This window comes from Aquarana catesbeiana, linkage group LG02 (genome assembly GCF_042186555.1).
Source record: "Aquarana catesbeiana isolate 2022-GZ linkage group LG02, ASM4218655v1, whole genome shotgun sequence".
Classification (NCBI taxonomy): domain Eukaryota; kingdom Metazoa; phylum Chordata; class Amphibia; order Anura; family Ranidae; genus Aquarana; species Aquarana catesbeiana.
This window is the reverse complement of record NC_133325.1, coordinates 186,559,182-186,571,417: the sequence shown is the minus strand read 5'-3', so window position 1 is coordinate 186,571,417 and position 12,236 is coordinate 186,559,182. Positions and strand designations below refer to the sequence as shown.

General features: G+C 43.5%; 1 protein-coding gene across 1 annotated transcript; it reads left to right on the top strand.

Moving 5' to 3' along the window:
• The first annotated feature begins 3,995 nt into the window (after nucleotides 1-3,995).
• Nucleotides 3,996-11,995, top strand: LOC141127513 (tubulin alpha chain). Its single transcript, XM_073614032.1, has 4 exons — nucleotides 3,996-4,155; nucleotides 9,231-9,453; nucleotides 10,657-10,805; nucleotides 10,894-11,995. Exons 1-4 carry the CDS (start codon nucleotides 4,153-4,155, stop codon nucleotides 11,866-11,868), a joined length of 1,350 nt encoding a protein of 449 aa, XP_073470133.1. The 5' UTR covers nucleotides 3,996-4,152; the 3' UTR covers nucleotides 11,869-11,995.
• Nucleotides 11,996-12,236: the final 241 nt, after the last annotated feature.

Below are 12,236 nucleotides of genomic sequence, written 5' to 3'. Positions count from 1 at the left end.
CAAGCAGAGACATGGTCTGCAAATTGTATAGTGTGTCCTTGGCATGATGTAGGAACAGAGTGGCATAGGTTGAATGGGGTGTGTGGACCAATAGGACTGCAGTTAATTTTTTGTGAGTCCCATATTTAGTGTAAGGCTAAGAAACACTTTAAATTCTTGAACTGTAATGGGTTTCCACTTAAGCGGACGGGCATAAACGGAACTAGGATTTTTGGTGATGTACTGCTGGGTATAAAGATTGCATTGGTCCATAATTAAATTGAAAAAATCTTCTGTGAAACATACATAAAAAACTGAACAGGGGTAATATTTTTGGTTTCTGCCTGAATGCCTGTCTGTGCTGTAAATGGGGGAATTATAGGTGTTGCTGAAATTGAAGGTAGCTATACAGAATTTGAGCCTCTGGGACACTAGTATGGACCCTAATCCTTCATGGTTGATGTGACACCTCACTACTAGTAGTTGGTCTTTCATTCAGGTGTACTGCACTCCTGGTGTTCACCACTTCACAGGGATGTTTTGCGCTGCTGGTAGTTTGCCTGCTGTGCTTCAGAAGGCCTCATTCTTTTTATTGGGACCCTTTCCTCCTCTGAATCTGTTACTGAACCGATGCTCTCTGTGGATTCATATTGAGAATCAGAAAGTAAGAGTTCCCCGCTATGGTCATCTGTCATGCTCAGAATCTAGAATGCCCCCTCGCTTCTGTACATTTTTTTGGACATGGCGTTTAGGTTCTGGTGAAACTGTATTGTTGACACTGGTGTGGTGGTGATGAGGACATGGGTATGGCGGTGATCAGGACACTGGTGCTGATGTATGGCTGTCCTTTATCACTGCAATCAGGGACACTGGCTGGCAGCACTGGTGACACTAGGACAGGTGGCTGGCTGCAGTTTATTCACACTAGACATTGTTGGGCAGCAATTAGGGACACTGTAAGCTGGCTGGCTGTGTTTTGTGTGTGAAACAACCGTGTAGGGGGTTGTTTACACTTGCTTCAAAACATGGCTGTAACAGGACTGTAAGCTAATCATTTTATTTAGTGAGGGGTGCTTTGACTAGCGTTCAGAGAGCTTTAACAAAGCCTGTCCGAAGTCTTGTTTTGAAGCAAGTGTAAACTAGCCGTCAGAGCTGGAGCCGGAGATGATGCGCGTGTCCGCAGGTGCCATGATCGCCGGGCACCCGCGATCGCTCCACACAGAGACAGAATGGAGATCTGTCATTGTAAGCAGACAGATCTCCGTGCTGTTAGCGGTGAGGAGAGCGATCTGTTGTTCATAATTAGTATGATCGGTCTCCTAACTCAGGCAGTCCCATCCCTCCAGAGTTAGAATCACTCCCTAGGTCACACAATTAACTCCTTCCCTGCCAGTGACATTTACACATTAATCAGTGCATTTTTATAGCATTGATTGCAGTATAAATACCAATGGTTCCAAAAATGTGCCAAAAGTGTTCGATCTGTCCGCCATAATGTTGCAGTCCCGATAAAAATCGATGATCACCGCCATTACTAGTAAAAAAAAGACAATAATAATAAAAATGCCATAAATCTATTCCCTATTTTTGTAGATGCTATAACTTTTTGCGCAAACCAATCAATATACGCTTATTGCAATTTTTATTACCAAAAATATGTAGAAGAATACATATCGGCCTAAATGGAGGAAAAAATTTGCTTTTTTAAAAAGAAAAAATTTAAGATATTTATTATAGCAAAAATTATAAAATATTGTGTTTTTTTCAAAATTGTGGCTCTTTTTTTGTTTATAGCGCAAAAAATAAAAACCGCAGAGGCGATCAAATACCACCAAAAGAAAGCTCTAATTGTGGGGGGAAAAAAGGACATCAATTTTGTTTGGGTACAATGTTGCACGACCGCGCAATTGACAGTTAAAGCGATACAGTCCCGTATCGCAAAAAATGGCCTGGTCATTGAGCAGCCAAATCTTCCGGGGCTGAAGTGGCTAACAAAGCCTCTCTGAAGCCTTGTTGAAGCCGAAGCAAGTGTAAATGAGCCCTCAAAGTGTCTTCAAAGCCTCCATAGAAGTCTATGGCAAAGCGCCCTTGAAGCACCTGCAGCTTTTGAGAGGCTTTAATTCAGCTTTAGCTTTGCTTTCTTTTGAAGAAATTGCAGGAATGAGATATCCACACACTGGTCATCTGCCAAGCTTCAAAAGAGCTTCACCGAAGCACCACCAAAGCATCAAAAACACACCATAAAAGCATGATGAAGCCGTAGGCGCTTTAATGTGTGTTGAAGCCGAAGCAAGTGTAAATGAGCTCTAAATGCTGTAGATGACTCAGGGTACTGGTAATGGCTCCCTCTGCTGTCAAAGACGATCTCTGTGTGAGCAGAGAGAGCCCATGGCTGCACCATGTGTAGCCTGTGTTTACATTTTTGTGATGTGGACACAGCAATCACATGGTACAGGACCAATTTCATTTGCCCTGTACCCGGTCATGTGATCCACTATGTCCTGGGAACACAGTTATCAATGGGCTTGCAGGTGAGCCACCAGTTGTGAAGGATATACGGGTATGTCCACCCACATCGGCAAAGCTTTCATCCAGCCAATGTACATATACACGGTTAAACCCCACTGTTTTGCCAATGCACATATGTGTTGGGCGGTCATAAAGAAAAAAAAAAATTCATTCACGCTTCTTGTAGCAGGAACTTGTGTTGTGATTCTGCTTGAGATTTCCATGCGATTCTGTGTGTCACACATGGGGAAGCCCATTCGTGTTTGTTGCCCAAAAGAAGATTTATCCCAAGCTGAGTGCAGCAAATATAATCGCAGTGGGGAGGCCACGTTTAAAAGGCGGGTTATTGTAGAACTTTTCCTTCTACTTAACCACTTCCGGACCGCCCTTTAGCAAATTTACTGCTACAGGGCGGCCCTACTATGTGGGATCTTATATAAAACACACAGAACGGGGACCTGCCTATGTAAACAAGGCAGATCTCCATTTCCAACAGAGGGGGAAGGGATGGATTTTGTGTTCATGCAAAGCAGGGAATAAAACCCACCTCTTCCTTTAGTAAAAGCACCGCACACAAAAACACTGGTTAGGCACACAGTTAACCCTTTGATCGCTCTGTTAACCCCTTCCCAGCCAGTGTCATTAGTACAGTGACGGTGCATATCTTTAGCACTGATCACTGTATTAGTGTCACTGGTTCTTGCAAAGTGTCAGTGTCCGATTGGCTGCCGCAATATTGCAGTCCCGCTATAGGTTGCTGATTGCCGCCATTATTAGTATAGTATAGTATTTTTTTTTATCAAAAATATGTAGCAGAATACATATTGTCCTAAACTGATGAAGAAATTACATATTTTTATTAAAAAAATGTATTGAATGTTTTATAGCAGAAAGAAAAAAAAATTATTTTTTTTTTCAAAATTGTTTTATTTTTAGCGCAAAAAAATAAAAACCGCAGAGGTGATCAAATACCACCAAAAGAAAGCTCTATTTGTGGGGGGAAAAAAATGACATAAATTGTATTTGGTTACAACATTGCACGACCGCGCAAGTAACGCAGTGCTGTATCGCAAAAAATGGCCTGGCCACGAGGGGGGTAAATCTTTCGGAGGTGGTATGATATAAAACACATATTTTTATTTTCTCCTCCCAGCCTATGGCTCTGCAGCTGGACGCTCCTTCACACACAGGAGACGAGGAAGTTTAGTAAATAGCTCTTCCTTGCCGCACACAAGTGACTCTATTGCAGTGAGAATAGAGAAGGTCATTGCCTTGTATGGCGTGTACATGGAGGAGACCTGAGCACTCTGTACCGCACTGATAAGCCGCCTTTCTATCACACACGCCCAGCATCCTCAGAAAACGAGGAGAAAGCCTTGCACCACGTGACAGCGCCCTCTTCCGCCCGCCAGTGAGCTCAGCAATGCGCATGACGGTTTTTTTTGAATGTTCAAAAGGACCAATAGACAGCCGCGGCCGGGTCATCAAGCCCTTCCCTGGAATTGCGCACCGCCCACCTGACGTCACGCGGACAAAGTTGTTAAAACGTCCAGCCCGCAGCGCATTCCAGGGTAGTTCTTACCGAGACTCCTAGTTGTCGACCGGTGAGAAGGCAATCTTCCCGCTTCTATCTCTTCTCTTGTTTGCAGTGTGAGCCGAGTCATCATGGTAAGTGATGGAGAGAGGTGGGGGGATTATGCGGCAACGTGCGTCATTGTGCAGGAAGATGGAATGGGCGCGCCTCAGGCACCTAACTGCGTATGTGGTGATGGTTTTACCGAGAAGGTGCCCTACACGTGTGAGGGGGCTGAATAGACGACACCGGGCTACATTAGAGAACGAGGGAGCCGTCTGTGGGCTGGGAGGAGGGCGATGGCGTCGTGAAAAATTTGGGCGGTAATGACACGAGCGGAGTTCTCGTGCTGTGAGGGGCCTGGCCGCCCCCCGCCGTTACTTATCAATGAAAGGCGGGGGGAGGGGGGAGCATTGATGGCGCAGGACAGCTTTACTGGGCGAAGTCCCCGGATGGAGGAGTGATGACTACCTGAGGACACGTGCTGCCACATCAGGACCCCTGGGAGCCACCACCCATCCCCCCCCCTCCTCTATACAAAGATCGCCAGATCTAACAATGTCATCTTGTGACGGACATTTTCCTCCCTCTTTTATCACTTATTGGTGAGCTCCTGCAGCCTATTTACAGCTACAACTCTAAGCAAGAACTCAGCTATGTCTGACATTTCCCAGGGATGGGCAGATGGGGTTTTTTTTTTTTTTTTTTTTTTTATTCTGGCATTTTTAGGTGTACAGATTTTTGTAGGTATTTAAACAGCCCAATAGCATTCAATGAGCCCATACATGCAGCTTTGTCTACGTATGATTGTGGGCGGCTACATGCAGCACAAAGTAGGATGACGATGCAGGTTTTACATGTCTAAAGGGAAGTCATTGTAGAGGCCAGCAAGAACCTTTCCTCCATATAGAATATAATATACCTGTGTGAATGAGCCCTGATCGATTTTAATGATCAGATGGTGTTACATCATCAGGCCATGTTCTGCTACTTTCACTGATTGGAGCTTCATTCCACAGGAATCGAATGAAGGAGAAGTTCACCTTTAAAATAAATGCACACCACTTTGCTGGTAAAAAATGTGCATATGTATATGTTCTCTTGGAGCCTTTAACGCATTAAGACCCTTCCACACTGAGGCGGCTGTCAGGCGTTTTAGCGCTAGAAATGGTGCCAGTAAAATGCCTGAAAACCGCCTCCCATTCATTTCAATGTTACTTTTCACACAGAGGCGGTGAGCTTGTGAGACGTTTAGAAAAGTCCTGCAAGCAGCCTCTTTGGGGCATCTTGTGAGTGCTGTAAACTCCCTGCCAATTAAAATGAATGGGCAGCGCCTGAGAATTTTTCAGAAGCACCACAATACAGGGCACTTTTAACCCCTTCTTTGGTGTTAAAAGCGCACCACTAGCGCCTGAAGAGTGCTGCTTTAAAAAGCGGCACTTTAGCGCTAACGCAGGTGCGGTGCCCCAGTGTGAAATGGGTCTTACACCTGCGATCAGCAGATTGCGGGTGCCGTGCAGGTCTCCTGCAGACTTGTCAGTGTATCTGTCTGCTTGTAGGTGCGGGCAGATACATGCTGATAGGAAGGGGCTATGACCTACCTAGAATGCTCAACAGCGCCATGGTAGTTAAGGACTACAAGCCGCAAAGGTGCTTGTAGTTTTCCATTCACAGGACTCTGCAAATGAATGATGCGGCTGGGTGGGCGGAGCCTTGCACGGGGGTGTTTTTACAAAAGTGACAAGGAGTAGTCACTAGAGGCAGCGGAGTGGGCGGCAGCTGTGGGAGCACTTTACATTTTCCCAAGCTTTTAGAGTATTTTTTTTTTTTTTACCACCAACCCTGTCAAAACCTTGAAGTGTCTCCCAACCACTCTGTTCCCCGCTGTACTTACCTCTGTAGGTGGTCACATGTCACTACCCATGTAGCCAGTGCAGCAGTTTATTTGAAAGCCCTGCTAGTCTTTCCTGTATTTGGTGTTTCAGTGTTACAGTGGTCATGTGCCAGTATATGACCAATAAGGATTGCTCTGATCATCCCAGAAGCCCTAAGAAAAAACAGGGACAAGGAGTAGGGCTTATAAATCCTTGAACTGCTGCGTGGGTAACAGCTAATCGCCTTAAGAGGTGGTATAGCAAGGACAGGAGGGGTTGAGGAAGGGTGTCCACCTTTTCATTCTTTTTGAAAAGGCGAACATGTGCATCGTGCTCTCCCTCCCAGTTGCAGTACTCAGGCACTGTTCATTGTGTGGGGCTTGAAAAGAGAATGATGCTGGGAGTGTGCCCAATATACAGGGCATCTCAAATTTCTTGCCAGGCTATGATAGGCCTACAGGTACGCCACTTAAATTTTAAAACGACAGTGTCTTTACAAGTACTGGGAGGCCTTGGCAGCATAGTGCACATTACAAAGGTGAACTTGGCTGTTGTATTCATGATTTAACTTGTGCCTTTACCACCCCTTAACGGTTTCTCAGTCAATGGGAAATGATGATCATATTTTAGAAGAATGTGCTCAAGGGTGTAGTCTGCTTCTTGCACATGGTCAGGTGTACACAGTAGGATGAGATCATTATTTCTCAGTACTTGGCTGTGACTCATCTGCTGACTCAAGATGTATAACCAGAGGCAGCGTCATTTCCTGGTTCATTGTTGGAGCACAGAAAGAGATAAGCTGTGAAAAGTAAATGCCTGCAGGGTTCCATGACCCATTAAAAGAAGACAGCTGAATCAGCTGATGTGCCCTTTGGTCCTGTTAAACTGATGTAAGCAGAAGATCAGCTGTCCTATTGTAACAAAGACTGCATTCTGTGCTTCTCATGAACCTTGGGCTATATTCTGTATGGACTACTGTTTTTTGTAAAGCAGCATTTTCTGTATAGTTTTTAATGTACAGGGCATCAGTAATAGCCCCCAGAAGATGCTGTGACGTCAAGCAAATAGTCATTTATTAAACATGGCTGGCAGCAGTGTACATGTAAAACCTAGCAGTGTGCCTCCCTCAGGGTCCAGTTTGTTTTATAACCCTACCTACACCACTAGACAGGTCTGTGTTAATTATATATGCCCACCAGCTATCTTCACAACATGTACCTACCTTTACATAATACAAGCCAGCCTGAATGGTTCTTACTATAGCGCAATTCATTCAACCAAATGTCTTATTTACATTGTTGACCTTGTGGATATCCTATACATTGTTAGAAAATTTGTGGGTAGAACCTTTGCAAGGTAGAATGTTTCCCTTTGAAAAATGCCAATCTCCATTATGGAGCATAATGCATGCATACGTTCTGGAGGTTGGCTCTATTGGCCTGAAACACCTGGGTTTCACCTGGCTAACTGGGCACACATTAATCATTGGTTGGCATATTCATGACATGAAGGCAGATTTGTCATTCTCATTTCTACTATAAGATGAGATACTTGGTTTAGGAAAATCTACTTTTTGATAGTTTACCTTCCCTGGGAAAATTATGAATAACACCTGGTGCAAGCAGTATCTTGGCATGATTTTGGCCATTCGGCCTGTAATGCATGCCAGGTTGTACAAACATGTGCTGTAATTGTTATAATTGAAGTCTCTATACTACAGCATGGCTAATCCCGTTGCTGCCGATCTGGCATTCCTTGGTGAGTCAGTGAAGGGAAATCTGCTGGTTTCAGCCGGTTTATAGAGTAGAACAAAAATTAGTATGTGAAGCATATGATTAGGCTGCTTCATAGAACAATAGAGACGGACAAACTTGGGTGCACCAGGGACACTGAGGCAGAACATTCATCAATTGAGCTTTGTGTATAAATGCTGGAAGTAGCTCAGGGCTCTTGCAAAAACATTTTGTAGCAGGAAACCATTTGCTTTATAGTAACAGCAAGTTTTATAGCTTGAAATAAAAATAGATATGGTCTCATGCCCAAAAGAGCATGTTTCTGATTTCTTGCAAAATGGCTTTATACCAGTTGTATGAAGTCTGCAATGCTTAAATACATTACCATGTATGGTTGTATGACCATTTCAGCAATATCCTCACTGTTGTACATAAACTACCCAGAAATGGTGGTTTGCAGCAGTCTTATGCCAGTTAGAGGGTTTGGCAGATTGGGGTATACTTCACTGTGGAAGGTTGTCTTCTACTGAAATTAGTTAAAAATATCAATTTTTTTTTTTTTTTTTAAATGCCTTTTTACTGTTAACTTTAAAGTAAAATGAGGGTCTAGTGCAGGGTTCTCACACTGGCGGCCCTCCAGCTGTTGTGAAACTACATGTCCCATGAGGCATTGCAAAGCTGACAGTTACAAGCATGACTCCCACAGGCAGAGGCATGATGGAACTTGCAGTTTCCCAACAGCTGGAGGGCTGCCAGTTTGAGACCCCTGGTCTAGTGTGTGAATGTAATCATTAAAATTTTATGCTACGCCCCTTCCAGCTATGCTCCTCCTGAATTGTCGGGCAATCTTCTGGGGCCTGTGGCATGTCCTAGATTGCAGAGAAGGGGAGCTACTGCTCGGATCAGCTAAGTGGTTCAAGCAGAAGTGGGAGCAGGTACCTGTCAAAACTAGGTACCTGCCCCCCTCCTCCCAAAATAAGTTTGGGGGGGAGTAGCGCTTAGACCGGGACTTCCCTTTTTGGGAGGAGCTCTGCTTTAAGGCTGTCCATATGGTATGTGCTGAACTGGATAGTAGTTTTTAATTATAAAGGACATTGTACAAAGGCCTAATTGGTTATTAAGTGAATGGGTTGTTTGGTCTGTCTTTGTATTAGTGTTTCTAAACATAAAGATGATTGTATGGAGATTGTACAATCTGATTGCATAGTACCCCTTAGAGACTCATGCTTACATTCTATCTTTGACTGTTGCCACTGATGCAAAGGGAGGATACATCTGAAATTTTACTGATGCGCCAAGAAGGTGACCCTTGTACTGCTGGCATCTGTCACATGGGGTCGCCAACCCTTTGGATGCAATTTTTCCTAATTTCTTGTTGTCTCAGACCTGAAGGATACTTGCAAAAGTGGGGAAAAGACAGCAGCGAAAAATTTTATAGGTCTAACCGTTCCCTATTTTGTCTGAACCACAATGCAAATTTGGCTGGATTTTTACTTTTAATCTTCACATGGAAAACTGTTTAACACCAGATTAAATCTAAACTTCAGTTTTGTTTTTTTACAGCGTGAGTGCATCTCTATCCACGTTGGTCAGGCTGGTGTGCAGATTGGTAATGCCTGCTGGGAGTTGTACTGCCTGGAACATGGCATCCAGCCTGATGGGCAGATGCCCAGTGACAAGACCATTGGAGGAGGGGACGATTCCTTCAACACCTTCTTCAGTGAGACTGGAGCTGGCAAGCATGTCCCTAGGGCTGTCTTTGTGGACCTGGAACCAACAGTCATTGGTGAGCTATTAAGCCAAACATTATAGTCTAAGCCACCTGCACATTTGTAATGGTTTTACTGGCTAATGAAGATGTTTAATGTACACATGTAAATCCTTTGACTATAAATTATTAGTATACAGGATTAGTATAGAGCCAACAGTGCGCCAAGCTTTACAACATGAGGACACAGTACCGTTACAGTTCAATACAGAAGGAATCATGTGGCCCTACTTAGAGCTTACAATCTAGGAGTTCCCTTTTGTGGGTATTGGTTATGAACAGCAATGTACTGTTACAGTAGAATATGAAGATAAGGCTGTACAATCTGGTAGGGGTGGTATGATCACAAAATTATAAATCTTTAACTAAAGTATTTCACTACTTGTCTTTAGTTCAAACCTAGTGGAACTAAACACTTATCCTTTACAGCCAAGGAAGCTGCCATCTTGGCTCTATTTGAACTGCAGCTTCCATGGGGATGCACATGTGATCTGTTATGACACCAGCCATTTCGATAGTTTGGATGAGGCAGAAGCAATTGAATTATTCATGGAATGCCTGGAATATAATGGTTTTGGACAACCATTATATTAATGGTTTTAGTTCTGCTTTAAAGCTCAACTTCTGTTTATGAATTCATTAGGTAGTCATTTTAAATACTGCCAGTCTGATGCCTAAACTATTCTTTAGTTCAGAAATTGGGTCGAGGATAGTGCAGCAGTGAGCCATTTGGGTTCCTTTATCTGAACACGCATCATACAAGGACATAACTAATGAAATGCCTAGCTGTAGTGGGTATGCTTGTACTGGTGTGGACACAAGTTGGCAGTGTCTGAATAGTTGTTTGGCTATATATTGTGACATGGTATGTAAATCATAAGTGGCTGAACAAAATGTCAAATTGGATGTAAACACTTCATTTATTTAAACTTGGAAGATTTAATAAATTCCAGCCTGCTAAATACATTGTGTTCCAATTGTAAAGTTGACTTGCATCCATTGTGTCATTAATCCTGTAAATTTAATTTGCCAAGCTGCTCTCCCAGTTTCTGCTAGTAGGCTGCCTGCTCACATTATTCCACGGAAGCCTTTAAGCAGTTTATTTAAAAGTGGGTTTACTGGGTGTAGGGTATGAGCTGCACTTTTTCAGTTTCTTCCAGCAGGTACTGTTCTGGGTATGCAATAAAAGACTGATTACTTTTGTTTCTTATAAATGTACAGACGAGGTACGCACAGGCACATACCGCCAGCTTTTCCATCCAGAGCAACTAATTACCGGCAAAGAGGATGCTGCCAACAATTATGCCCGTGGTCACTACACAATTGGCAAGGAAATTATTGATCTGGTGCTAGACAGGATCCGCAAACTGGTATGAACTAATTCTAGAGGCAAAATATCTAAGTGTTACATATGTTAGATTTACTAAATGCATTTTTTTTTTTTTTTTTAACCTACAGGCTGACCAGTGCACAGGTCTTCAAGGTTTCCTGGTTTTCCACAGCTTCGGTGGTGGTACTGGATCTGGCTTCACCTCTCTCCTAATGGAACGTCTCTCTGTTGATTATGGGAAGAAGTCCAAGTTGGAGTTTGCAATCTATCCAGCTCCCCAGGTGTCAACAGCAGTTGTTGAGCCCTACAACTCCATCCTTACCACTCACACAACCCTGGAGCACTCTGATTGTGCTTTCATGGTGGATAATGAGGCTATCTATGATATCTGCCGTAGAAATCTAGATATTGAGCGACCAACCTACACTAATCTGAATCGTCTTATCAGTCAGATTGTGTCCTCTATTACAGCTTCTCTCCGATTTGATGGAGCCCTGAATGTAGATCTCACTGAGTTCCAGACCAACTTGGTGCCCTACCCTCGTATCCACTTCCCTCTTGCCACTTATGCCCCAGTTATCTCAGCTGAGAAAGCCTACCATGAGCAGTTAACCGTGGCTGACATCACTAATGCTTGCTTTGAGCCAGCTAACCAGATGGTGAAATGTGACCCACGCCATGGTAAATACATGGCTTGCTGCCTGTTATACCGTGGCGATGTGGTGCCCAAAGATGTTAATGCAGCTATTGCCACCATAAAGACCAAGCGTACCATTCAGTTTGTGGACTGGTGCCCTACTGGTTTCAAAGTTGGTATTAACTATCAACCACCAACTGTTGTACCAGGTGGTGATCTGGCCAAGGTACAGCGTGCTGTGTGCATGCTGAGCAACACCACTGCTATTGCAGAGGCCTGGGCTCGACTGGATCATAAGTTTGATCTTATGTATGCTAAGCGTGCCTTTGTGCACTGGTATGTAGGTGAGGGTATGGAGGAGGGAGAGTTCTCTGAGGCTCGTGAAGACATGGCTGCTCTGGAGAAGGATTATGAAGAGGTTGGTGCTGATAGTGCTGATGCTGAGGACGAGGGTGAAGAATACTGAGTTCTGTTTGCTTGAAATGTGCCTTTTTCTGTAGGTTCTACTTTTCAATTTGTCTGTTTGTTTTTTGTGTTTTTTTTTGTTTTTTTTAATAAAGTGCCATTTTAAAATATGGTTCCTAATAGAAGAATGCTTTTCCATTTATTTTCAAGTAAGCCTTCATGTAAGTTTTTTCAAAGTTATGTCTGTTTTAAATCTGTATTAAATATAACTGAAAATATAATATATTGCAGCTTAACAATCAGCGGTGGTGGCTGGATTAGTTTTTTTTTTTTTTTTCCCATGGTGATCTGGCCAGTAACACCTTAACTGTAATGGTGCCCCAACTCTGGATGAATGAGCACATTTGGATAGCAGGGTTGTTTGGGGGG